The sequence below is a fragment of the Tetranychus urticae genome, chromosome 3 (genome assembly GCF_039701765.1).
Source record: "Tetranychus urticae isolate SD_2017Ah chromosome 3, NJAU_TeUrti_SD_1.0, whole genome shotgun sequence".
NCBI classification, from domain to species: Eukaryota; Metazoa; Arthropoda; class Arachnida; order Trombidiformes; family Tetranychidae; genus Tetranychus; species Tetranychus urticae.
Window position 1 is genome coordinate 15,760,059 of NC_142960.1, and position 27,699 is coordinate 15,787,757.

At 32.7% G+C, this 27,699-nt stretch overlaps 8 protein-coding genes across 12 annotated transcripts; all 8 read right to left on the reverse strand.

The window, feature by feature from the left end:
• Positions 1-26: 26 nt before the first annotated feature.
• Positions 27-3,100, reverse strand: LOC107364313 (uncharacterized). The gene is made up of 5 exons (XM_015931650.3): positions 1,701-3,100; positions 1,284-1,577; positions 683-1,212; positions 405-598; positions 27-321 (listed from the first exon to the last, which is right to left on the reverse strand). The coding sequence occupies exons 1-5, from the start codon at positions 2,008-2,010 to the stop codon at positions 60-62; spliced, it is 1,590 nt and encodes a 529-aa protein (XP_015787136.2). The 5' UTR covers positions 2,011-3,100; the 3' UTR covers positions 27-59.
• LOC107370425 (uncharacterized) lies at positions 2,886-5,128 on the reverse strand. Its single transcript, XM_015938417.3, has 5 exons — positions 4,593-5,128; positions 4,196-4,489; positions 3,606-4,126; positions 3,334-3,527; positions 2,886-3,252 (listed from the first exon to the last, which is right to left on the reverse strand). Exons 1-5 carry the CDS (start codon positions 4,903-4,905, stop codon positions 3,015-3,017), a joined length of 1,560 nt encoding a protein of 519 aa, XP_015793903.2. The 5' UTR covers positions 4,906-5,128; the 3' UTR covers positions 2,886-3,014.
• Positions 5,129-6,307: 1,179 nt separating this feature from the next.
• Positions 6,308-11,371, reverse strand: LOC107363865 (uncharacterized). 5 transcript variants are annotated; one of them, XM_089269898.1, is made up of 5 exons: positions 10,918-11,371; positions 10,527-10,817; positions 9,937-10,457; positions 7,135-7,328; positions 6,308-7,055 (listed from the first exon to the last, which is right to left on the reverse strand). In XM_089269898.1, exons 1-5 carry the CDS (start codon positions 11,219-11,221, stop codon positions 6,830-6,832), a joined length of 1,536 nt encoding a protein of 511 aa, XP_089126024.1. In that variant the 5' UTR covers positions 11,222-11,371; the 3' UTR covers positions 6,308-6,829. The 5 variants fall into 5 exon arrangements, with proteins under 5 accessions (XP_089126024.1, XP_089126025.1, XP_089126023.1 ...); XM_089269897.1 differs by lacking the exons at positions 6,308-7,055; positions 7,135-7,328 and adding exons at positions 8,667-9,583; positions 9,665-9,858 and having other exon boundaries at positions 9,937-10,451; XM_025161220.2 differs by lacking the exons at positions 6,308-7,055; positions 7,135-7,328 and adding exons at positions 8,667-9,583; positions 9,665-9,858.
• A 1,604-nt stretch (positions 11,372-12,975) lies between these two features.
• On the reverse strand, positions 12,976-14,876 carry LOC107364240 (uncharacterized). Its single transcript, XM_015931571.3, has 4 exons — positions 14,399-14,876; positions 13,800-14,329; positions 13,517-13,710; positions 12,976-13,439 (listed from the first exon to the last, which is right to left on the reverse strand). Exons 1-4 carry the CDS (start codon positions 14,733-14,735, stop codon positions 13,214-13,216), a joined length of 1,287 nt encoding a protein of 428 aa, XP_015787057.1. The 5' UTR covers positions 14,736-14,876; the 3' UTR covers positions 12,976-13,213.
• Positions 14,877-15,549: 673 nt separating this feature from the next.
• On the reverse strand, positions 15,550-17,401 carry LOC107364239 (uncharacterized). The gene is made up of 3 exons (XM_015931570.3): positions 16,425-17,401; positions 16,171-16,358; positions 15,550-16,056 (listed from the first exon to the last, which is right to left on the reverse strand). The coding sequence occupies exons 1-3, from the start codon at positions 17,310-17,312 to the stop codon at positions 15,834-15,836; spliced, it is 1,299 nt and encodes a 432-aa protein (XP_015787056.2). The 5' UTR covers positions 17,313-17,401; the 3' UTR covers positions 15,550-15,833.
• A 308-nt stretch (positions 17,402-17,709) lies between these two features.
• On the reverse strand, positions 17,710-19,083 carry LOC112539758 (uncharacterized). The gene is made up of 2 exons (XM_025162517.2): positions 18,046-19,083; positions 17,710-17,983 (listed from the first exon to the last, which is right to left on the reverse strand). The coding sequence occupies exons 1-2, from the start codon at positions 18,934-18,936 to the stop codon at positions 17,840-17,842; spliced, it is 1,035 nt and encodes a 344-aa protein (XP_025018285.2). The 5' UTR covers positions 18,937-19,083; the 3' UTR covers positions 17,710-17,839.
• Positions 19,084-19,302: 219 nt separating this feature from the next.
• Positions 19,303-21,606, reverse strand: LOC107370423 (uncharacterized). The gene is made up of 3 exons (XM_015938415.3): positions 20,579-21,606; positions 20,322-20,515; positions 19,303-20,237 (listed from the first exon to the last, which is right to left on the reverse strand). The coding sequence occupies exons 1-3, from the start codon at positions 21,365-21,367 to the stop codon at positions 20,039-20,041; spliced, it is 1,182 nt and encodes a 393-aa protein (XP_015793901.2). The 5' UTR covers positions 21,368-21,606; the 3' UTR covers positions 19,303-20,038.
• A 1,066-nt stretch (positions 21,607-22,672) lies between these two features.
• On the reverse strand, positions 22,673-24,558 carry LOC107370421 (cytochrome P450 3A41-like). Its single transcript, XM_015938413.3, has 3 exons — positions 24,411-24,558; positions 24,152-24,316; positions 22,673-24,082 (listed from the first exon to the last, which is right to left on the reverse strand). Exons 1-3 carry the CDS (start codon positions 24,485-24,487, stop codon positions 22,816-22,818), a joined length of 1,509 nt encoding a protein of 502 aa, XP_015793899.2. The 5' UTR covers positions 24,488-24,558; the 3' UTR covers positions 22,673-22,815.
• Between the last annotated feature and the right edge of the window lie 3,141 nt (positions 24,559-27,699).

Sequence of the window (27,699 nt, forward strand, 5' to 3'; positions counted from 1 at the left end):
GATTAAATTCAACCGCGAACAGTGCATTGAAAAGAAATGCGAAAATCAAGAATTTTTATTTATATATTAATATTAATATGTCGCGCCTGCAAAATTTCAGGGATGGTTTTAGGCCCTCGAAGTGTAATTGATTTCGTTATTGTCTCCACCATCGGCTCATTTAACAGAAGCAAGAAATCCTTTTTGACTTTTCTGGCTAAAAGTCTCATCTGTTCAATTTTAACCATCAACCTGTAATGATTGTCTGAAGCCTCACAATCAGATTCACAAATTGTCCTCAAATAACGGCGAAGTAAATATATGTATGAGAATTGTTCATATCTGTGAAATATGTAAAAATGTTAAACTTATATTATTAAATACGAATAGACATGAACTCAATGAGTATTACATTATAAACAAACCTGATCATTTCGGTATGTTTCAATCCAGATATGTCACCGTTGAAAATAATGATTAGATACATGAGAATAATGACATTTGTATCGTTTCTGAATCGATCGGGAAAGGTTTCGATTACATAAACCATTTCGTCGTGTAAGAACTGGTTGAAAAGAAATGTATCTCGTCGATCAGATTTGAAATCATATGCTGGAGCCTGCGATTGAAAAAGCAACAGATGAAGGAATTAATATTATACAATATGCATGAAAAAATGGTCAAGTTTATTATAGCTACTTACATCCCAGCCGTCAATTATTGGATCGTAGTTAAAAATACCTTCCATTAAGTGAAGATGATTATATATGTTGGATAAAAGAACTGTTTTATCATTGGTTTCGATTTTTCTGAAGCCTTTGATTTCATTACATATTGAAATGAGCTTATCTGGACTTGCTTTTGCTCGCTTCCTGTCATTTAAATTTGAAAATAAATTCAAGTGTTTCTGACTTTTAAAAGCGGCATATGCTTCTTCCATTAATAGTGATTGAAATCCATCTAGTTTCACATCATTGGATAAATATTCACTTCTTAAACTTAATGAAGAGAAATAAACAGACAAGATTTTTTGACTAACATCAGGATTCCAGGGCTCATCAATTTCACTGTTATCCGTGTTTAGTGACAAGGTCAATTTGTATCCACGTTTAAGGAGAGAGATAAAATTCAGTTTTAAATTATCGTAAGTGTTGTGAATCTTGGACTGGTAAAGAGACTCGACGGCCAGTGGATCAGTAGATATGTATGATGAGATAGGAGTTGCAACTGGAGCTGTTTAATGGGACGGGTAATGATAAGAGATACCTTGAAACTTAAAATTATCTTTCTTAACACAAACTTACATAGGTCCTCAATAGCATCCAAGCTATTGAATGGGTTGTTGGAGTCATTAAAGTTGTAACAATTTTCTGTTAAAGAGCTATGAGTTCCTATTGGTGAACTAAGAAATTGTTGTCCTGCATTGTTATGATTATTCACTTGATCATCAGCTATTAAGTAACTTTTAACAGTATCTTCATCGGAACAAACAGCTTTCAAAAGAGCTAAGCTTTGGTTTGAACATGAAGGTTGAGGTAATGGTTGAACAGCTAAGGTGTCACATTGCGAGGCAATATCTGTATCCAGTGTTGATTCATCTGTAGATGATTAAAGGAATAAAAAATTATCAAAATCCATCTTCTCATATCAATAATAAACACAGAAACATGGAAAGGGCCATGAGAAGCAATCTTGAATAGTAAAACAATACGTTAACTCACCCAGATTTTCAATAGCATACAAGTTATCGGACGGGTTAGTCCAATCATTAGAACTGGGCCGATTTTCTATTGATGAATCAAAAAATTGTTGTCCTACATTGTTATTCGATTGATTGCCATCAAGTAAATAACTTTTAACAGTATTTTCATCGGAACAAAAAGCGTTTAAAAGAGCCAGACTTTGGTTTAAACATGAAGGTTGAGGTAATGGTTGAGCAGCTAAAGTGTCCCATTGCGTAGTATAATCTGTATCCAGTGTTTGTGAATTAAAAGATGATTGAAAGAATGATATAAATTGATCGTAATCCATTGCTGCACAATGATAATCTCAAACACTTAAAAATTATACGAAAACGTTAATGGCTAACGCATCACAGATGATTCTTTTGCTTTGCAAAATTGTTAGACAAATATTTCTTTGCTAATGCTTTTCTAATGCTATCATACATGTATAATGTTTGCGTTACAATTATTATTAAAATATTATCTCTTAGTGATAAAATGGTAGATTAGGTTGAAATCTGCTTCATTTTTGCCTCATTATATTGTAGAGAACTGTTTGCATACCTGTCGTGAAATAATTTTTAGTTAATGTCCTTGTGTCTATGTGAAATTCATTTGCTGAAAGTGTTGGTTTGAGGCAAACGTTTTTATTGAAACCAAAAGAAAAGGTTATAACAAGTTAATTCTTATTGAGCTACAACACAACTGTTAAGGTTAACTCTCTTTTTTAGTAAAGATTCAAAGGAAAATAGCCAAATCGACCCATAATTCAGAATGGTAAAACAATCGAAAGCTTTTGATGACTAAATTAGAGAATGCCTCTCTAAAAATCAATACCTAGAGAGTTATTAAACAAATTCCTTGTGACCCAATGAAGGTCACATCAGGCCTAACTTTTCAGATAAAAATCTCATTCTGAGTGATTCTATTCCGATTATGTCTTATGAGAACATAAAACAAGAAAAATACTTGGGAAAAAACAAACTCCAAAACACTGAAAAACTCTACTAAAGGGTCCATTTCACAAGAAATATGAGAAAAAAATTGATAATCTCAACTAAATACTGCTTAATGCCTCTATGCAAAAATCGTTTGGCTATTGTCCTGCATTTTTCCTCTATATTTTGGAAACTACACACTTTAAAGATAAATTAATTTCTGAAATCAGCATGCAGCACTGCATTAGAATCTGTTTAAAAAATTATGAGAATAGGCCATTTTCCATATCCACATAATTCTCTTGATTTAATCAAGCAGGAAGGTAGGTAGGATCTTAAAGGAAGCGTTAATGTACAATTTTTACAATATATTTCAGCTAAAATATTTGCGGGAGGATTTTAAGTACTCCAGTGTAATAGCTTTTGTTATTGTTTCCACCAAAGGCTCATTTATTAGAAGAAAAAATTTCTTCTCAGATTTTGCAGCTATAAGTCTCAACTGTTCAATTTTAGCCATCAACCGATAATGATTGTCTGAAGCTTCACAATCGGATTCACAAACGGTTCGCAGGTAACATCTAAGTAAATTAATATATGAGAATTGTTGATATCTGTAAAAAGATGTAAAAATGTCAAACTTACATGAACCAAAAAAGACATTCATCGAAAGAGTAATATCAATTTGAACAAACCTGATCATTTCGGGATGTTTCAATCCGGTTATGTCAGCATTGAAAATAATGATTAGATACACGAGAATAATGGCATTTATATCGTTTCTGAATCGATCGGGTAAGGTTTCGATTACGTAAACAAGTCCATCATGGAAAGATTTGCTGAAGAGAAACGTGTCTCGTCGATCATATTTGACGTCAGATGCTGGATACTTTGATAAAAAAGCAACCGATTAATGAATTAATACAATATCAATAAAGAAATGTTCAATATTATCATCGATACTTACATCCCAGCCGTCAATTGTCGGATCGTAGTTAATAACACCGTCCATTATGTGAAGATGATAATATATGTTGGATAGCAGAATCATTTTATCGATGGTTTCAATTTTTCTGAAGCCATTGATTCCATTACATATTGAAATGAGTTTATCTGGACTTGCTTTTGCTCGCCTCCTGTCATCTATATTTGCAAATAAATTCAAGCATTTCCTACCCTTAAATGCGGAACTCGCTTCATTCATTAATAGTGATTGAAATCCATCTAGTTTCGCATCATTGGACAAGTATTCATTGCTCAAACTCAATGAAGAAAAATAAGCAGACAGTATTTTTTGACCAACATCAGGATTCCATGGCTCATCAATTTCACTATTATCCGTGTTTAATGACAAGCTCAATTTGTATCCATGTTTAATGAGAAATATAAAATTCAATTTTATATCATTGTAATTGTGGTGCTGGTGAAGAGACTCGATGGCCAGTGGATCAGTAGATTCGTATGATGAGATAGAAGTTGGAACTGGAGCTGGTTATTAATGAAATGTGTCATGATAAGAGATAATCTTAAAAATTAACCTTAGCAAGATGAACTTACATAGGTTTTCAATAATACTCATGCGATCGGAGGATACGATGTTTGTGTCAGTAAAGTTTGACCAATTTTGAATGCAAGAATCAAGATTTCCTATTAGTGAAGTGAAAAATTGTTGTCCTTCATTGTTGTAGTTATTCAAATCATCATTTTGTAGATAAATTTTAACAGTATTTTCATCGGAGCAAAAAGCTTTCAAAAGAGCTAGACTTCGTTTTGGATATGAAGGTTTAGGTAATGGTTGAACAGCTAAAGTATTACATTGTGAAGAATGATTTGTATCCAATGTTGACGAATCTAAAAATGATACAAAAGTAAAATAATTAAATTGTTTGATAAAAAATCCATCTTTTGGCATTCATAATAATCTCAAAATCATGGAAAGGGTCACATGACTTACTTATGCTTTCAATAGTGTACAAGCTATCTGATGGGTTGTTGCAATTATTAGAGCTGAACCAATTCTCTATTGATGAATCAAAAAACTGTTGCCCTTCATTGCTTTGATTATTAAATTCACCAATATCAAGTAAGTTACTTTCAACAGTATCTGCATCGGAACAAAAAGTGTCTAAAAGGGAAAGAGTTTGCAAAGGGCAAGAAGGCTGAGGTAATGGTGGAACAGCTGAAGTGTCACTTTGTAAAGCACAATCTCTATCCAGTGTTGATGAATCTAATGATTCAAGATATGAAATTATTTGTGCCAAATCCATCTTTGCACATCAATAATAAACTCAACACTTAAATGAAGCATCAGAAAACATTAGTCTAATGAATCACAGATGAATTTCTTTACTCTGAAAAATTGTTAGGTAAACATATTCCATCATGTAATGTAATGCTATCTATCATTGTTTGCGATACAATTATTATTTTATCTTATTTTATCATACAAGGCTATTCAACTTCATTTACTTCACGTTTTGTTTAATATCTCACGAACCCAATAAAGTAACCTGGTAGATGATGGAACTCACTGAAAATAGCTTATTTTCACTATTTGTCAGTCAGCATGATTGATAAGCTCTCTAAATAGATCGAATTTAACCGTAAATATTAATATTTTTGACTTTTTTATGCATATTTTCGAAAGAAAATTTAACTTACAAGGGAGGTGACCTTGCTTGTACAATTTTTTTCATTTTTTTCGTAGAGGTCTATATTGTAGGTCGAAAAATAATTAGACACGTATTTTTTTACGCTGGTGCGCGGTTATTGATATTTAGGCATTTTAATCAAAGGTAGTAATGCGTTGCAGTCAATGAGAAGCACATAAAACAAATGAAAAACAGAAAAATGAAAAAGAATGTTAGCCATTGGTTGATAAAATTGATAATTAAAGAAATCAAGACAAAAATTGGTGCGATTCAAATTGAATTAGCTATTTTCTGACTCGGGATTGTTGATGAAACTAGTTCCGTTATCTGGTAGTCCCATTATTTTCCAGGTTACTGAATGCTAGGCTCGTCATATAGACACTGCGTGCTCTGCAAAATTGGAGAGCCATACATGCTAAGCCTCAAGGTCATTTGTCTAGAAGACCTTGAGACGAATTCAACGCCATTTTTAGATAAAAAAATTAATTTAGCGCCATATGATTTCGCAGTCAAAGTCATAGCTTGCCTAATTATACGTTATTCACATTTTCAAAAATTATTTCAGTTAAAATCTGAATTTTTATTTTTAGTATTGGGCTCAATGGAAGAAATATCCAACTTTGAGCCTTAATTTGGGAATGAGAACAGCGAGCAAAATCATAATCCGATACATCATTAGAAATGAAACTTTTTGAAGCTTAATCAAAATTGATCTGAAAATTCGTGCAGCAAAATCTACCACTTTTTCGACTTTGGTAACAAACCTTTACATAATAGGTACTTAAAATTGAAACCAAAATAGCGCCACACAAAATTTTGACATTTTTTCTATCGAATGACATATCGGGTCAAATTTCTGTCTAGAGCCATTGCTGAGCAATTGGCCTCTGAATGTTGATATATTATCATTTATACACCCAGTAGTTATTCTCCAACATAACCATACCCTTAACCATCTACTACCTCTATACTCGCTTGAAGCTTAGTATTTAAAAGAAACGTTAAAAATTGTGAAGAGTATTCTGGTAATCAACGATCAAATAGCTCGTTACAAACTTTATTTCAAATCAATCCTTAACTCGCACATCACAACATAAAAGAGAGGGAAAATTGAAAAGAGTTAAGTTAGCGAAAGGGAAGTGACCACATCACGATTGATTTGTGTTGTGATTTAGCTTGTACCATCTTAGTTAGCAAAAAGATAGAGATCAAGCGTGCCAAAAATCATCGAATCAGTTTGTTTTAGCTAAAGCTCAAAACTTCGGTCATAAGACTCATAGATAAACAACCCTACAACCCGAACTCTGCGACAATATTGAAAATTGGGTAAAACTTATGAAGCATTCATACGGCTGCATCTTACATAAATCATAAGACGTGGCTCGGAGTTTATTAGATAAATGACTGTGGCGTTTAAATTTAGAAATAGTTTTCCCACCCAGACTTTTATCTATTTTTGATTTCTTGACAAGCAAATGTGAGAGAAGTAAAAAGTCAACCGGATATAAGGAGACTTATAAGGATAACTTCTTCATGCATTTCAAAATATTGATGGCATATTTGTTTCTGTAATTGCTTTTGAAATGGTTTCCTCCATCGGCTCATTTAGTAGCAGAAATAACTCCTTCTTGGCTTTTGCAGTTAAAAGTCTCAACTGCTCAATTTTAGCCATCAACCTGTAATGATTGTCCGAGGCTTCACAATCAGATTCAAAAATTGTCCCCAAATAACGTCGAAGTAAATAAATATACGAGAATTGTTCATGTCTGTGAAAAGATGTAAAAATGTCAAACTTCTATCGAGTGAAAATAACAGATAGACTTATGAAAAACAATTTGAACAAACCTGATTATTTCGGGATGTTTCAATCCAGATATGTCACCATTGAAAATAATGATTAGATACATGAGAATAATGACATTTATATCATTTCTAAATTGATCGGGAAAGGTTTCGATTACATGAACAACGGCATCGTGTGCGAATGGATTAAAGAGAAATGTATCCCGTCGATCAAATTTGAAATCAGATGCTGGAGCCTGGATAACGAGATGAACCAATCAGTTAGTATAAAAGGTATATGAATACAATATGCATTATTAAAAGGTCAAGTGCTAAGGTTACTTACATCCCAGCCGTCAATTGTAGGATCGTAGTTAACAATACCGTCCATTGCGTGAAGATGATAATATATGTTGGATAAAAGAGTTATTTTATCGCTGGTTTCGATTTTTCTGAATCCTTTAATTCCATTACATATTGAAATGAGCTTATCTGGACTTGCTTTTGCTCGCCTCCTGTCATTTAAATTTGCAAGCAAATTCATGCATTTCTGACCCTTAAAAGCGACACAAGCTTCGTCCATTAATAGTGTTTCATATCCATTTAGTTTAGTATCATCAGATAAATATTCAGCTATCAAACTTAATGAAGAAAAGGAAACAGACAGAATTTTTTGACTAACATCAGGATTCCAGGGCTCATCAACTTCACTGTTATCTGTGTTTAGTGATAAGCTCAATTTATATCCACGTTTAACGAGTGCGATAAAATTCAATTTCAGATTATCGTAAGTGTTGTGAATCTTGGACTGGTAAAGAGACTCGACGGCCAGTGGATCAGTAGATATGTATGATGAGATAGGAGTTGCAACTGGAGCTGTTTAATGGGACGGGTAATGATAAGAGATAACCTTAAAATTAACTTTATTAACACAAACTTACATGGGCCTTCAATAGTATTCAAGCTATTGAATGGGTTGCCGGAGTCATTGCATTTGTACCAATTTTCTTTGAAAGAGCTAAGAGTTCCTATTGATGAATGAAGAAATTGTTTCCCTAAATTGTTATGATTATCCAATTGATCGCCATCAAGTAAATAACTTTTAACAGTATCTTCATCGGAACAAAAGGCCTTCAGAAGAGCTAGGCTTTGGTTTGAACATAAAGGTTGAGGTAATGGTTGAGCAGCTAAAGTGTCCCATTGCGATACATAATCTGTATCCAGTGTTGGTGAATTCAAAGACGATTGAAAGAATGAAATAAATTGATCGGAATCCATCGTTGCACAATGATAATCTCAAACACTTAAAAAATATCAGAAAACGTTAATGACTAATGCATCACAGATGATTCTTTTGTTTTAAAAAATTGTTAGGTAAATATTTCTTTTATTCAATCATGCAATGCTATCATATAGTGTTTGCGTTACAATTATTGTTAAAATATTATCTCTTAATGATAAAATGGTAGATTAGGTTAAAATCTGCTCTATTTTTGCCAAATAATATTGCAAGAAACTGTTTGCATACCTGTCGTAGAATAATTTTTAGCTGATGCCCTGGTGTCTATCTGAAATTCATTTATTGAAAGTGTTGGTTCGAGGCGAACGTTTTTATTTAATGCAAAGAAAAGGTTACAAATCGATAACTCTTACATCACAACTGTTGTGTTGAGTTAAGGTTAAAACTCTTTTTAAGTAAAAATTTAAAGCACAATAGCCAATCCCATGATTCAGAATGGTTTTAAACATATATATATCAATCGAAAGCTTATGATAAGTAGAGTAAAAATCAGGTAAAAATTCGCATTACCTAGAGAGTTATTCACAAATCCTATGGAACCCAATACAGGTCCCATCAGACCTAACTTTTCAGATAGAAATTTCATTCTGATTGCTTCTATTACAATTGTGTCTCATGAAGAACGCAAAACAAGAAAAATACTAGGGAAAAAACAAACTCAAAACACTAAAAAACTCTACTAGAAGGTCCATTTCACAAGAAATATGAGAAAAAAATTGATAATCTTAACCAAATACTGATTAAAGTCTCTATGCAAAAATCGTTTGGCTACTGTACAAGCTGAATTTTTCCTCCTAATTTTGGAAACTACACACTTTAAAGATAAATTAATTTATGAAATTAGCATACAGCACTGCATTAGAATCTGTTTAAAAATGAGAATAGACCATTTTTTTAATCCTCATAGTTCTCTTGATTTAATCAAGCAGAATAAACTTAAAGGTAGAGTTAATGTACAATTTTTACAATATATTTCAGCTGAAATATTTGCGGGAGGATTTTAAGTACTCCAGTGTAATAGCTTTTGTTATTGATTCCACCAAAGGCTCATTTATTAGAAGAAAAAATTTCTTCTCAGATTTTGCAGCTATAAGTCTCAACTGTTCAATTTTAGCCATCAGCCTGTAATGATTGTCTGAAGCTTCACAATCAGATTCACAAACGGTTCGCAGGTAACATCGTAGTAAATTAATATATGAGAATTGTTGATATCTGTAAAAAGAGGTAAAAATGTCAAACTTACATGAACCGCAAAAGACATTCAACAAGCTAGTAATATACATTTGAACAAACCTGATCATTTCGGGATGTTTCAATCCGGTTATGTCAGCATTGAAAATAACGATTAGATACATGAGAAGATTGGCATTTATATCGTTTCTGAATCGATCTGGAAAGGTTTCGATTACGTAATTAAGTCCATCATGAAAAGATTGACTGAAGAGAAACGTGTCTCGTCGATCATATCTGTAATCAGATGTTGGATACTTTAATAAAAAACCAACCGATTAAAGGATTAATACAATACCAATAAAGAAATGGTCAAGTGCATTATCGATACTTACATCCCAGCCGTCAATTGTCGGATCGTAGTTAATAACAGCGTCCATAATGTGAAGATGATAATATATGTTGGATAACAGAATCATTTTATCGATGGTTTCAATTTTTCTGAATCCTTTAATTCCATTACATATTGAAATAAGTTTATCTGGACTGGCTTTTGATCGCGTCCTGTCATACAAATTTGCAAATAAGTTCAAGCATTTCCTACCCTTAAATGCGGAACACGCTTCATTCATCAAAATTGATTGAAATCCATCTAGTTTCGCATCATTGGACAAGTATTCATTCCTCAAACTCAATGAAGAAAAATAAGCAGACAGTATTTTTTGACCAACATCAGGATTCCATGGCTCATCAATTTCACTATTATCCGTGTTTAATGACAAGCTCAATTTGTATCCACGTTTAATGAGAAATATAAAATTCAATTTTATATCATTGTAATTGTGGTGCTGGTGAAGAGACTCGACGGCCAGTGGATCAGTAGATAAGTAAGATGAGATAGGAGCTGGAACTGGAGCTGGTTATTAATGAAATGTGTCATGATAAGAGATAGCCTCAAAAATTAACCTTAGCAAGATGAACTTACATAGGTTTTCAAAAATACTCATGCGATCGGAGGGTTTGTTTGGGTCAGTAAAGTTTGACCAATTTTGAACGCAAGAATTAAGATTTCCTATTAGTGAAGCAAAAAATTGTTGTCCTTCATTGTTGTAGTTATTCAAATCATCATTTTGTAGATAAATTTTAACAGTATTTTCATCGGAACAAAAGGCTTTCAAAAGAGCTAGACTTCGTTTTGGATATGAAGGCTTAGGTAATGGTTGAACAGCTAAAGTATCACATTGTGAAGAATGATCTGTATCCAATGTTGACGCATCTGTTATAAAAATGATATAATAATTAAATTGTTTGATAAAAAATCCATCTTTTGGCATTCATAATAATCTCAAAATCATGGAAAGGGTCACATGACTTACTTATGCTTTCAATAGTGTACAAGCTATCTGATGGGTTGTTGCAATCATTAGAGCTGAACCAATTCTCTATTGATGAATCAAAAAACTGTTGCCCTTCATTGCTTTGATTATTGGATTCACCAATATCAAGTAAGTTACTTTGAACAGTATCTGCATCGGAACAAAAAGTGTCTAAAAGGGCAAGAGTTTCGTTCGGATATGAAGGCTGAGGTAATGGTGGAACAGCTGAAGTGTCACTTTGTAAAGCATAATCTGTATTCAGTGTTGGTGAATCTAATGATTCAAGATATGAAATTAAATCCATTTTTGCACACCAATAAATAACTCAACACTTAAATGAAGCATCAAAAAACATTAAAGATCAATTAATCACAGATGAATTTCTTTACTCTGAAAAATTGTTAGGTGAACATTTTCCATCATGTAATGTAATACTATCTATCGTTGTTTGCGATACAATTATTATTTTATCTTATTTTATCATACAAGGCTATTCAGCTTCATTTACTTCACGTTTTGTTTCATATCTCACGAACCCAATAAAGTAACCTGGTAGATAATGGAACTCACTGAAAATAGCTTATTTTCACTATTTGTCAGTCAGCATGATTGATAATGGGGCCAGTTTTTTTCCACCACTTTATCCAGACATTTTCAAACAATTTTTTATAAGATTATCCACCACCCAAATCCAACTGTTGACCACTTTTGGGATATGATGGCGATTAATAGTGGATGTGTTAGATGGTGTAAAAGTGGTCAACAATTTGGTGGATTTGGGTTGCGGATAATCTTATAAAAAATTGTTTGAAAATGTGGTGGAAAAAAGCCCTTCTAAAGTGGTGGATGAAAGTGGGTGACAATTTAGTGAACAATTTTGTTGAGAAAAGTCTCTTTAAAAAGTGATGATGTTTGATTTGGTTGATTTGGTGGATGTGTTAGATTGGGTGTCGGACAATACGGTGAAAAGACGGTAAAAAAAGTAGTAAATAAAAGTGGTGGAAAAAAGCTGGTCCCTTGATAATCTCTCTTGTTAGATCGAATTTAACCGTAAATATTAATATTTTCGGATGGTTTTGTGACGTTTTTATGCATACTTTAAAAGAAAATTTAACTCACAAGGGAAGTGACCTTGCTTGTACGATTGTTCTCAATTTTTTTCGGATTTACGGATTTTGTATATTGTAGAGGTCAAAAAATAATTAGACACGTATTTTTTTCACGTTTGTGCGTGGTTATTGATATCTAGGCATTTTAATCAAAGGTAGTAATGCGTTGCAGTCAATGAGAAGCACATAAGACAAGTGAAAAGCAGAAAAATGAAAAAATTTGTTAGTAAGATATCATTGATTTATAAAATTGATAATTAAAGAAATCAAGACAATTAGTGCGATTTAAATTGAATTAACTATTTTCTGACTCGGGATCATTGATGAAATTAGTTCCGTTATCTGGTAATCCCATTATTTCACAGGTTACTGAATGTTAGGCTAATCATATAGACACTGCGTACTCTACAAAATTGGAGAGCCATACATGCTAAGTCTCAAGGTCATTTGTCTAGAAGACTTTGCGACGAATTTAACGCCATTTTTGGATGAAAAATTTGATTTAGCGCCAGATGATTTCGCAGTCAAAGTCATAGCTTGCCTAATTATACGTTATTCACATTTTCAAAAATTATTTCAGTTCAAATCTGAATTTTTATTTTTAGTATTAGTTTTCAATGGAAGAAATATCCAACTTTGAGCCTGAACTTGAGTATGAAAACATTGTGCAAAATCATAATCCGATCATTAGAAATCGGATGACATATCGGGTCAAATTTCTATTTAGAGCCATTCCTGAGCAATCGGCCTCTGAATGTCGATATATTAGTATTGATAACGATTGATTTGTGTTTAAATTTAGCTTGTATCCTCTTAGCTAACAAAAAGATAGGACTCAAGCGTGTCAAACATCATCGAATCAGTTTGTTGACAGCTCGAAACTTTGGTCATAAGACTCATAGATAAACAACCCTACAACCCGAACTTTGCGACAATATTGAAAATTGGGTAAAACTTATGAAGCATTTATACGGCTGCATCTTAAATAAATCATGCGACGTGGCTCGGACTTAATCAGATAAAGGATTGTGGCGTTTACATTAAGAAACGGTTTGCCCTCCTAGACTTTTATCTATTTTGGATTTCTTGAAAAGTAAATGTAAGCGGAAATCAAAAGTCAACCAGATATAAGGAGACTTATCAGGATACGAATTGAAGTTTGATTTCATTCAACTTCTTCTAGCTCTTCAAAATATTGACGGCATATTTGCTTCTGTAATTGCTTTTGAAATGGTTTCCTCTATCGGCTCATTTAGTAGCAGAAATAACTCCTTCTTGGCTTTTGCAGTTAAAAGTCTCAACTGCTCAATTTTAGCCATCAACCTGTAATGATTGTCCGAGGCTTCACAATCAGATTCAAAAATTGTCCCCAAATAACGTCGAAGTAAATAAATATACGAGAATTGTTCATGTCTGTGAAAGATGTAAAAATATTAAACTTCTACGGAGTAAAATAGCAGACTTATTATGAAAAATCAATTTGAACAAACCTGATTATTTCGGGATGTTTCAATCCAGATGTGTCACCATTGAAAATAATGATTAGATACATGAGAATAATGACATTTATATCATTTCTAAATTGATCGGGAAAGGTTTCGATTACATAAACAATGGCATCGTGTAAGAATGGATTAAAGAGAAATGCATCACGTCGATCAAATTTGAAATCAGATGCTGGAGCCTGGATAATGAAATGAATCAATCAGTTAGTATAAAAGGTATATGAATACAATATGCATTATTAAAAGGTCAAAAGCTAAGGTTACTTACATCCCAGCCGTCAATTGTAGGATCGTAGTTAACAATACCGTCCATTGCGTGAAGATGATAATATATGTTGGATAAAAGAGTTATTTTATCGCTGGTCTCGATTTTTCTGAAACTTTTGATTCCATTACATATTGAAATGAGCTTATCTGGACTTGCTTTTGCTCGCCTCCTGTCATTTAAATTTGCAAGCAAATTCATGCATTTCTGACCCTTAAAAGCCGCACAAGCTTCATTTATTAATAGTGTTTCATATCCATTTAGTTTAGTATCATCAGATAAATATTCACTTTTCAAACTCAATGAAGAAAAATAAACAGACAGAATTTTTTGACTAACATCAGGATTCCAAGGCTCATCAACTTCACTGTTATCCGTGTTTAGTGATAAGCTCAATTTATATCCACGTTTAACGAGCGCGATAAAATTCAATTTCAGATTATCGTAAGTGTTGTGAATCCTGGACTGGTATAGAAGATCGATGGCCAGTGGATCAGTAGATTCGTATGATGAGATAGAAGTTGGAACTGGGGCTGGTTAGTAATGAAATGTGGCATGATAAGAGATAACCTTAAAAATCAACTTCAATAAGATGAACTTACATAAGGTTTCAATAGTAGTCAGGCTATCGGATGGGCTTTTTGGGTCATTAAAGCTGGACCGATTTTCTGCGAAAGAATTAAGAGTTCCTTTTGGTAAGTTAAGCATATTTTGTCCTTTATTGTTATGACTATTCAATTGATCATCAGCTATTAAGTAACTTTTAACAGTATCTTCATCGGAACAAACAGCTTTCAAAAGAGCTAAGCTTTGGTTTGAACATGGAGATTGAGGTAATGGTTGAACGGTTAAAGTGTCACATTGCGAAGCATAATCTGTATTCAGTGTTGGTAAATCTAAAGATGATTGAAGGAATGAAAAAAATTGATCGAAATCCATCTTTTCACCGCAATAATTCACTCAAACATTAAGATTAACAAAATCATTACAAACGCTAATAACTCATGAACCCCAGGTGATTCTTTTTGCTCTAAAAAATTGTAGGATTAATATATTTCTCCCTTTATCTTCACCTAATTGTAACCGTGTTCATTAGTATCTTTGCTTATTCGCTCTTTTATCTCAATCAGATATTGAATGAGGGTTGCTCCAAATAAATATGATAAGTAATAGGATGTTCATGCATGTGTTAAATCTCTACATTGAAGATATTCTGAAATCGAAATTTGGTCAACTCAACTTCATTTTTTGCAACAATCGAACAATCAAATCAATTGAATCTTATTATTATTAATAATTTTGCGATCATCTCTCCATTGGTCTGGAAAGTTTTCAATTATTTGTTCAATATTATTATAAGCCGTCTGATTAAACTTATCTTATGCAACTATGAAACTGAATGCAAAGTGAAAATAGAGAGCAAATGTTGAAAAGGTTGGAGCAATTATTAGTTTGATTACTTACTTGCCAACCATCAATTGTTGAATTATAGTTGATTATTTCCTTCGTGATGAAAAGATCATAAAATGTGTTTGCTAAAACCAGAAATATATTACATCTTGCAAATTTCCTGAAAAGCAACTCATTTTTTTATAAAATAACTTCATTTTCCCATAGACCATCGGAAACAGTAAGAAAGTCAGTTTGATGAAAAATCTGACTCCACAACTGTACAAAAGGCGCTACTCAACAATGACACTTCGATTTACGGATAAGTTACGATGAAGTAATAGAAGCATTTGATTCACAAATATTCACAAAAATAGTTACATTTATTAATACTAATAAAATATTCAGTGAGTTTCAATCTGTTGTACAGATTTAGTTATCTTGAAGCGTAGATACAACATCAATGATAGTTGCTTTTAATGGATTACATTACAAACTGTAACATTTATCAAATATAACTTCTCTTTCCAAGTAATTTTATTGATAATCGTGTGAGATCAGTCAAGTAAAAGATCAAAGTTCTGTTTACAATAAGACAAGTTGATGAAAAGGTTTTGTTGATGAATCAGATTATCTGAGGAAAATTAATCACCTCATTGAACTTTGGATGAGTTTTGTAATGATATTTTTCAGAAGTGAAGAAGCACCAGTTTTGAAAGCCTCAAATAGATTGACAATGTTATTCCGTAACTTTTGAATCTCATCGATTTTGACCATCAATCTGTATAAATTGTCCGAAGCATCACTGGGTGATTCACAGACTGATTCAAGGTATCGTCCAAGTAGATAAATATAACCATATTGTTCCAGTCTAATGATAATAAAAAGAAAAGGTTATTAGATTTTGACTAAAGGAATTGTTTTGTTTGATAAAATGACTAGCGCATTTCAAGTTATTAATGGTTTTAGTCGGTTAAACATTCACCTGACAGCATCAACGTATTTCAAATTAGGTAGATCAGGATTGAAGATGACAATTAGATAAATGAGAGCAATAGCTTTGAGATCATTTCTCCATCGATCTGGAAAGGTTTCGATAACGTGTTTCAATCCATCGTGTGCTTCAGGGTTTGAATGAAAAACATCCACCCTGTCAAGTCTTGCCCCAGAACACTGTGAAGAAAAGAATGGTTGGAATTATAAATGGATTGACCAACACTACCACAATGGGATACTCACGTTGAAGCTGTCGGTTCGATGGTCATATGTGATTATACCCTTCATTGCATTGATATCAAAAAATACATTGGATAATAAAGTTATTTTATCTTCAGCATGTAATTTCCTGTAAGCTCGAACCTTCTCACAGGTTCCAACAAACTCTGTTGGACGAGGATCAGGTTTCACCTGATTTCGAAGTGAAATTGTCACATTACTTGAAGCAATATTGTGAAAGGCATTAACTGCTTCCTTCACCGCAAGTGATTCAAATTCATCCAAGATTATTCGATTTGACAAAAATTCTGATTTAATATTCAATGGAGAGTAATAAGTAGCCAATATCTTCTTTCCCACACTGGGGATCCAGGGTTCCTTCAATTTTGAGTTGTCAACATTCAATGAAAGTATCTTTTTGAATTTATCACTTGCAGTCTTTGAGACAGGCGACTGTAAATCATAACAGTCATTTTCAAAAGGTTCATTTGTTTCAATCTCATCGTAAGACTCACATGTTGATGTTGAAGGTGCCTCCAGTGGAAAAGCAAAGTTAAACAGATCTGTCGATGGAGACCCGATCAGATCAACCGTTAAGCTATCTGAAAAAATGCCAATCCAATCTGATGAAATGCATGATAAGGTTTCTTGTTGAATGGATTGTTGATTGTGGGTTTCACTGTTTGAAACACAACTCAGTAATGGATCGTTGTGAACTCTATTATCTGTTGAATGATTCCTCGAAGAATCGTCCAAATAAGATCGCAGAGTATCATCATTGTAAGAGAAAACATTTACTGTTGACTCCGAGTGGAATGGCAATGAAGTCGCTTGATCTGTATAGTCCATTGTTAGATGATCAGTCAAACATGATTCACCATGAACAAATTGGTTTAAATCTACAAAGTCCATTCTTTTATTTTAATTTAATAAACAAATTAACCTAGCGTTTTAAAACATATAATTTTTAAAGGTTGATGCACATTAAACGATCACTAACTAATGATGTTTACTTTGATCCTGAAAGACAAGACAATCTTGAATGATGTTCAAGGGGAGCTTATCTTCCTTGTTTAGTTTGCGATCTTTGCACTTTGCTTAATGATCACAACACTGAAAAGTATTACGTCTTTTTTGGTTTACATGATTGAGTACAGCACAGAGATATACAATCGCAAATAATAACCGATTTTTCATCATCTATGAAAAGACTATTTTTACGAAATGCAAAGCAATTAGGTTTTAACGCTATTGTCCATTCAACATATAAATATCAGAATAACGGAAAGAGAGTAAAATCAATGCAACTGGCTAGCCTAACAAGGGAGACTCTCGAATTGGTAAATCGATAATTGGTTATGATTGATTTTTTTAGTTATAACAAGTGAAGCGATTTTAAAGAAGCGAAAATAGTGAAACATTGACAAAATATTATTAAATTATCTGATTAATGTTGGTGTCGCTAGAGCAATAGTCAACGATATTGTAGCCAGTGTAGTAACGCAAGTTGGTGTGATAACAAAGAGGTCCAGGAAAGTAAAGCCAACATCAGCACGTTCAATACGAGCGAGGAAAATGTGAACCTGATTTTGGTGGATAAACAAGAAAAGATGAATAAATAGAAATGATTGAATTTAATAATTACCTCTTTATTTGCAAACAATGAATCAGTTTTAAATGTAAGTGAATAAACTGATTGATAAATTCGGGTTGAAAGGTGATTAATATAGACCATATAATAGGTTATGAGGATAAAATTTGCGATTTCCACCAAACTCATTATCAAAGTTACAAGCGATGGAGCCGAAATTGCGAATACAAACGAGTAATGACTTTTAACGGTACTGATCACAAAATAAAGAGCTGTAATTGGCATGAATAAATAATTAAACTTTTCTGTCGTTTCAACGGCAATGCAATACAATCGACGAACTTTCCGAATGTCATCGATAGACAAGGCACTTGTTGACTTGTTCAAGGTTTCTATTTGGTGTTCAACTCGCATGAAACAGGTATGAATGTAAAGACAGCCTTCAATAAAGAAACGAAGGAAAGCAAAGTAACACGAGATACCAACAAGTGCTGCACCAAAATAAGTAACAAGAAAATAAGTCAATGACATGTCAAAAGCGTTGCACCAAACCCCATATGTCAACCAAACGAAAAATAAAAAATGGATGAAAGTGTATATTTGAAAGATTATGCGATTCTTATTTAGATAATTAACTGATAAAGGTGTCAACTCGATGTTTGTCTTGCGTTCAAAATGAGTCATAAGATCGCTGTATTTTTTCCTACGAACACAAAGTAGAACAAGTAAGAAAGCACAGGTCCATTGTCGAATAGCAAGTATTACCACACGTGCAATATGATAAGTGCCCGAAAAAATATAAAGATCTCTGAAACATATTAGACCATCAAACGCAAGTGCAAATGCGATGATTAGAATGATAACTTTTCGATCAGACAGAAGCGCCCAAGTAATTATTCCGGCTTTTGAAGAGCGATTCAGTACATTCTCATTGGATCTATCCATTTCGTTGAAACTTTTTTCAATATTTATCTCACGTCAGTTTCACGAACTGCTTTTCAACCGTTAGATTCGAGACAAACTGATCAAGTGAAACTCGCACGATTTCCAATGAATCGGGTTGAAGGGTGTTGTGTCTAACTAAGTTAACTTCCTATTGGTTGATTAGTACCAGAAATCATGCACAATAAACAATCGTAAACAATAATCAAATACAATAGACATTAGATGAACATGGAAAAGTTGAATATCATGACATTTGAATTGTATTATAATAATAAAAAGTTAAAACTGTAAATGAATCATTTAGAAATAGTGTCTCAATCAATCATAAGTTTCATGGAATATAATAAGAAAAGATTTGATTAATGATTAATCGATTTGACAATTTTAATTTAATCAATTTTTTGTACAAAAGTTTAATAAAAGTTAGCCTGAGCCTTGTAATCACCGTCTCTGTGTCACTTCAATAAAATGCAAAATTAGGTTTCTTCTTAACTCAAAATCAAATGACCAACTGTAATAATCGGAAATATCTCATTTACTAGAGGCTGCAGTAAGCATGAATGATTGCATATTTATTTCCACTGAGTACAGTGAATTCAATCGAAATTTAAAGACTCAAACTTACAATGAAAAAACCATCGTCAGTGACTTTCTCAGTAACCTGTATTCTGCTTTAACTCTGATATTTTTGTAATTGTAGTTCAACTATTGATTTCATGCTATTATTAATTCATTAATATATAAAAATTTTCATTGAACTCTGTTCAGTTTTTTCACAATTTTCCACAAAAATTTCATGTTTCATGCAAATGGTGAATAAAACATTCATAGATGCTTTTGGCTGCCGACAGTATATTGCTTAGCCAATGAATGCTATGGCTTTCAAAGGAAATGCCTTGAAGGTTGATACTTGATCAAGATGAGATAATTTTCAAAATTAATTCAATAATACTGTTCATCATCTGTTGATCACTTTTTCACATGCGATCTGCTCCAACTCAACTCAAAACCAATTAAGTTGACACAAAAATTGAAGCGTATTATTCCTACCGAAGAATGTATATCAGCAAAAAAGGAATATCCATTGAGCTTACAAGTTCGCTCAAATGACATTTGAAATGCTATTTTCCGGAGTTCCAATCATCATCAAGGAAAGCTGTTTAACAAGCTTTTTTCGTAACAGTTTGACCTGATCAATTTTAGCCATCAACCTGTAATGGTTGTCTGAAGCTTCACAGTCGGAATCACAAACTGTCTTCAAGTAACGTCCAAGCAAATATACATAAGTTAGTTGTTCATATCTGTAAAAGAAAAAATAAAATTAAAATTATATAATATTAACATTAATCTGAACTCTAATAACATTGAAATAGAGAAACACTAACCTAACAATCTCGGGATGCTTCAGATCAGGTAGATCAGGGTTAAAGATTATTAACAGGTAAATAAGCAGTACAGCTTTGGGGTCATTTCTAAATCGATCTGGAAAGGTTTCGATGATATGCGTTAGACCATCATTCAAGAATCGGTCAAAAAGAAATACATCTCTTCGATCAAAAGTCAATCCAGATTCTGGAAACTAAAATAAGAGTAAAAAAATTGTAACCGCAAGATTGAAGCAATATTCAGCTTGACTACTTACTTCCCAACCATCAATTGTTGGATCGTAGTTGACTATTCCTTTCATGAGGAAGAGATCATAAAATGTGTTTGATAAAAGAGTTATTTTGTCACATCTATCAAGTTTCCTGAAACCTCTGATTCCATTGCACATCGAAGCAAGTGCATTTGGATTTGCTTTTAGTTTTGAATTGCTTTTGTCGGATAAGCTTAACGTTAAATGAAAATTTGTTTTACCCTGAAAAGCAGTAATTGCTTCATCCATATATAATCGTTCAAAGCGATCCAATGTTAACTGGTTGGACATGTATTCAGACTTTAAACTTATCGAAGAGAACTGAGTCGCTAATATCTGCTTAACCACATTTGGATGCCATGTTTCAGTCACCTGAGAATTGTCTGTGTTTAATGTTAGTGTCAACTTGTATCCATGTTTAACTAAAAGTATAAAGTTCAACTTTAAATTTTCGCGTCTAGTGTTAGGGACAAGTTGACGATTAGATAGAATGTCTGGTAAATTATTGCCACTCGATTCTTGTGTTGAAGTTGATAAAAGTTCTGTTTTACTTTGGTCATGGATTGACTGATCCAACTCCATATCTGAGCAATCGTTTTGTACAATTTCCATGGTACTCGTTAGTAAGCTAGAAAACTGTCGACAGGAATAAGCTGATGGCTCATCACATAAATAATGTTTGATTGTTCCCTCATCAGGTATAAGAGTCCTTAATAAACTATTGTTTTCATTTGGTGATTCTTGAAGTTCACTTTCCATCGGGTCGGAAAATGATTCACTCGGTGTGAAAAACATGGTGAGAGTTGATCAGAAAATAAGCAAAAGATGTTCACTGAAACAAAATTTACGATGAAAATCAAAAAATTAAGATTAAACAAATGTTTTGCAGCTCAAAAAATGGCTTGGGTTCAAAACAGCAAAAGTCAAAATAGCAAAGGACAAAACAGTAAGATACATTTTTATTCATGCAATGATTCACCAGTAGTCAGGTTAGTTGCTTATTTTGCCTGCATTTTCATTTATTATGGTTTACAGATTAATTCTGTTGATTGTAGTTGCTCTTTTTGTATAATCATTAATCATCATCAGCATAAATCTTCTTATCAATCTTTATGAACATATTATCTGTCTATTCATTGCTGCATGTAAAACTAGAATGTCAATAAGAAACTATCAATGAGTCAGGTTTACAGATCAGGTAGATAATAATAGAAAACAGTTTTAATGCTGACTTTTTTCTAATAATTCACTGGCACATTTTATTCTGTTATCCAGTAAAAGAAAGAGAATAGAAAAATAAACAAATTTAATTTAGCATCGATTTGAACAAAACATTTCCAATCATTTTGACGATAAAATCAACAATTTATTGATTTGAGTTTTCATCACAAACTTGCATTAATAATAAAAAGCCATTCTCATAGATTATATGGAAACCAGGTTAAAGAGGATCAAAAATTCACCATTTTGAACACATGTACAAGATTTACATGATAACTTGATCCAGATAAGTCTGTTTACTTTTATGACATGGTGGATGAAACAATCACAATTGTTTCACACCCAATTTCATAATGATTTGCTGCAGCCTGAACAAGTTAATAAGGTATGACTTATTGAAAAAAATTCGCAACAATTGTGACAAAAATTTGAAACGAAATTGGAGTCGGCCACCCTTGTTATCCTGGTAATGCTAAAACAACGAGTTCTTTCAAACATTTCATTTATTTGTTGATTAAAATTTGTTAATCTTTTTAGGATTTCTTCAACTTCTTAAGCTGTATCTTATTCCATAGCTCAGCACTTATGTGAGATTACATGATGTGTTGGTGTTTGTCTACTTAACCAAGAAGAATGATGTTGAAAGAGTAGTTCAACTCCTGCTACTCTCATATGAAGGTTGATTAAAAGCAAATTAATCTGATGGAATCGCCGTCAAGGTAACGTTCAACTTGTGACAGTGTGCATTAATCTTTTTATTTGTTCTTTGTTTTTGCATGAGTTAATCCAAAAATTTATTGCTCTAATCAAATGAGCATTAAATACTGATTTATTGCGTCTTTAGTTGAATCGGGCGTAAAAGAATAGCAAAACTGTATCTTTCAAATGTAATTAATAGTTATCTTCATGTTTATTGGTTCATATTACATTTTAACAATTAACTGATAGCTACAGATCAAATTTCACTAATTTCACAGAAAACATTACAATGATTAATAATACTTTTGGTACTTTGGTCCATATTATGATGATCTTGTTTTGATTCCCAAAAGCATTGAAACGGGTCTATTCACAAAAGATCCAGGCATAGGGTCAATTTGATTTGCATATTTATCTGAAGTAAAAACTTCGAAGCTACGAACAAATCTAGCCAATGTAAGCTTTGCATTTGTTAGAGCAAATCTCATTCCGATGCAAGTCCGAGGTCCTGCACCAAATGGTAAGAAAGTAAATGGTTTGGGTGAGCCTTGTAGAAATCTGTTTGGATCGAAAACTTCTGGTTCAGGATAATTCTCTGGATCATGGTGTATTGCATATGTCGGTATACTAACTGGTGTGCCTTTCTTAATTTGAACATTAATACCTGGTAGAGTGGTATCAGAATGGCAAACACGTTGAAACAATAAAATTGGAGGATCCATTCGCAATGTTTCCTGTATCACAGCATCCAAGTAAGAAAGACTTTGTAAAACTTCGTAATCTTCAATGTTAGCCTGTGAAACCTCTTGATACAACCTTTCTTGGATATCTGGGTTGGTAGCAAGTCTATAACAGGCCCAAGTCAACAGGGTTGATGTCGTTTCCTGACCGGCTGATAGGAAAAGGACGGATGAACAGACGATCTCATCTGGAGTCAACTTCTTGTCTTCATCCTTTAACTTTTCCCCATCTTGGGTATCCGCTTCAGATTCAATCATTAATTGGATGAAATCATTGATTTTGTTTTTACCTTGTTTTCGTTGTTCAATGACAGCGTAAGTTAATTGTTTGATCTTATTTATATTTTCAACTGAAATTGAACTCATGTCGAGAAGTCGAACCAACCATTTAGGAGCCCACGCCATGAAGAGATGCTTATACTTGTTACTAGAATACGTTGAGTTGAAGAGTTCAAGTAACTTGTTACCCGACCTGTTGTAAACGTCTAAATTTAAAGCGAAACAACACTTTGCTATAATATCTAAATTGTATGTACTCCAAAATTGTGCGGGATTCAAGTCTGGTTCACTCGAAGAAGCCAATTTGAGCAGCTGTTTTTGAGCTTCGTCATTACAAACTTTAATCAAGTCAAACATTTTCTTGATCTTTGCCGATGAAAAGGTCGGTGTAAGTATACTTCTTAAGCGTTTCCATTTTTGTCCATATAAAACTGTTAGAAAATTTCGTTCAATTGAAGAGACGAAAACTTGGTTAAATCCTTGAGGGAAACTGTGAAAATCTTTGACGCAAACAGCTCGAAGTAAATCTGGCTCAGCCAAGACCAACGCTGGATTTAAACCATTATAAGTTCTGTCGTAAATAAAACAAGAATAAAAATTTAAAATCAAATTCTTTAAAATTTTCTCAACCTTTTCTTACCCATAAATTTTTCCATAAGTTTCGACACCTTCAAGATAAACTTTCGTCAATGGTTTCGGTTTAGGTTTCGGTGAACTTTTAGTTAAAATACTCGGAATCATGGAAGGAGGTTCTGGTCCTTTGACACCTTGTCGTTCCCAGAACGATCGTTTACGCTTAACATAGCTAATGATAGGTAATAATAGATGTTAGTTGCAGTAAAATATTAAAAACAACTTCCAATGTTAGGTTGAAGTCAAAGCAAATTCAAGAAACTTACAAAAAATACCAGCTAATGAAACTTATTGTACCAAGAATAATCCATTGAGATGTGGATAAATCAATAAAGTTGTTCATTTTAGCTGAATTCTTCACTTAAACTAGAATAAATTAGTTAACTGTTGTTTATGCGATGAGATGGTTACACTGATTGACAATAAACAAGGTAAATTAAATGCTTTTATTTATAAAAAATGAAAATGTTAATATTCTTGGAAATGTTAGACTAAGACTATTCCGTGCATAAAATGAGCTGAAAATTTTACTTTTTGATAACATGAAAGGGTTCTAGCTGTTGGTAGCATCAATGGTTTGCTAGACCTTACATTTTTCCCAATAAATTTCACTGAATTCAAGAGAATTGCTCCCATTTCATTAGATTAACAGGATAAAAATGATCAAATGATAGTTAAGGGTAGCTTGTGTACAAACTAACAGATGAATTCTTGGAAATTCTTCTTAATTTGAGATGAACTTGGAACAAATCAGCCTTAGTACATTAACAGTCTCGACAATGGTTTAGTCTGTTAACATTTATTGCATCTCGATCATAAAACTGCACAAATAAGCTTCTATAAATTAAATAGATTAATAGTTCTCAAGCATCATTTTGTTTTCCATCACAAATAAATGTCCACTTCAACGCGATCCACTCCACTTTGAAACAAATTGCTTTTTAATTGTGAATAGTTTGCCATTTTATTTCGTGAATAATGGCAAAAATTAGTGCCAAAGAGATTTTTAATTTTGTTAAACTTCTTCGAATTGATTTATTCTTTTTTTTCGCAACTCTCAGTACTTCACTGCCAAATCTAGCTCTTGATCAACTAAGACAGATTGTCTTGAGGAGGGTCTCCAGAATTTTTCACTTTTTTATCATAGGAGTTAAGGACTCAACTTTTTTTCTGGATAGAGTTTAACATGCTGAGTTCAAAAATTATTTCAATTTTAGATCAGCGGTTTCTGAGTTATTTGAGGTCAAGTGCGCAACTTTCGAGACCATTTGAGAATCGATAGATCTTCATGAGGCTATCGAATTGTGTATGAAAATTTTATTTATGTATCATAGTTTTCGGTTAAACCGCCTAACACTGAAAACCGGTGATGAATGTGAACCACATTAGAAAAGGTATCCGAGTTTATCAAAGTTCGAAGAAAATTGGACTTATAGTTCGGTCTTAAATGGTCATTTGTTGACTTGTTCAAGGTGTCTAGTTCTTGACTTGTTCACAATGTCAAGATTGGTGAACAATTTTTATTAATTTATTGAAAGTTTACTTTGAACATCATAATGAGGCAAATATTTTCAATTACATACTGGAAGTAGAAATGCAAAACTCCAGTTAAACTAATAATATAAACCAATAATCAGTTGATACTCACAATTACAAAAACTTTCTAAGTCATATCCAGAAGTTCACCGAAAGTAAATGCTATATCAGTCCTTGAGAGCCGGTCTTGCAAATCAGTTCCCTGGAAATCAAGAGTTAATTCAATTATCCATCTTTTTATGGAAATATGAAACATTCTATAATAATATTACCTTTATAGAAGCTCTTGCACTCAACTGCAAACATCTAGTCGCCTTCCTTAGGTTTTTACAATAAGAGCTCATCTAAAAGGGTAAATTGAATCAAATTAAAAGACTGAGACAACAGAAAAGAAATCCTTTTATACTTTCGTCAATATAACTCCATTGGTGTATGAACAAACTCCGATGGCCACAACGCCAATACTCGCAACAATCACAATGAAAATGTCCATAAATTGATCAATGTGAACAAAGATTACAATGTAGGCTCCGAAATCTGCAGCAGCCGAAAGTCCGATGTGAGAATATGAGCAACAAAAATATGAGCCAGTTTCTTATGTTTACATTAAGTTCTTCAATTTCATTCTGATATTGGATCATCTCACTAACAATAGTTTTATAATGAAGCATATATTCAGCCTTATTCATGTGTCCTCTTCTAGTCACGAGACCTTCTGCAGTCCGGGTTACATGAGCAGCTTTAAAGTAAAAGTAAGACAAATGAATTGTTACTAGGGCACCAGGCAATATCGTATTGTATAAAGTAGAAACAATTCGTATGTAATTGACGAGAATCCAAAAGCTATTGTAGATGAACTGAATGGATGTTTGCGGTAGTTTATTCGTTGAATTTACAAAGAAGATTAAGATTGGTCCAAAAGTAATCGCAATAAAATAAACAAACCAAAGCCACGCATTTGCTAAATTTATGGCAACAAAACGAAACTTTTGGCAATAACATTGATGAATCCCTTTTGAATCCTTTTTCATATATTAAATTGTACAATTTATACACTCTATTTCAAAAGTTTGGTCCGCAAATTCATTTGCAATTTTCTTGCTAAATATTTAAGTTAATTCAAATATTTTTACAAAATAAATAGATTGCATTGAGGCAATTTATATGATGAATCATATTTTTGAAAAAATAAATTCTTAACAATTAAAATTGATTTTGAAAATTTTAACATTGAAATGAATTTTTCAAAAGTTTGGTCCATGTTTGATTATCTAATTAATGAGTGCACAAAATTGCTTGAAATTTTAATAAAATCTTCCTCATTTGTATGCAGTTGATTCATTAAAATTTTAGTCTTTTAGCATAATTCTGAAAAAAGTTATTCAAATTATTGTTTCATAATGGATTTCTATGGAAATTTCAGTTTTTTCGTGTTCAATCGGTAATCGCAATTGAATTAGTGACTTGATTGCGCTCAAACTTATACCCATCATAGCTCAGACTATTGTCGAAATCCTCGAAAAAAATCTACCATGAAAAATAAATTCTTGGTGCACGAATAACTTGTGAATCGTTTCAAATCGATTTCTATGCAATAATCTAAGGAGATAGAGTGTTAATTCGCATATTTTTGATTTTCACACCAAAGGCTAATTTTTTATGATCGATTTTTTTCGAGCATTTTGACAATAGTCTGAGCTATGATACTTATGAGTTTGAGCGCAATCAAGTCACTAACTCATAAGCAATTACAGATTGGGAGCGAAAAAACTGAAATTTCCATAGAAATCCATTATGAAACAATAATTTGAATAACTTTTTTCAGAATTTAGCAAAAAGACCCAACTTTTAATGAATCAACTGCATACAAATGAGGAAGATTTTATAAAAATTTCAAGCAATTTTGTCCACTCGTTGATTAGATAATCAAGTGTGGACCAAACTTTTGAAAAATCCATTTCAATGTTAAAATTTTCAAAACTAATTTTAATTGTTACGAATTTATTTTTTTAAAAACAA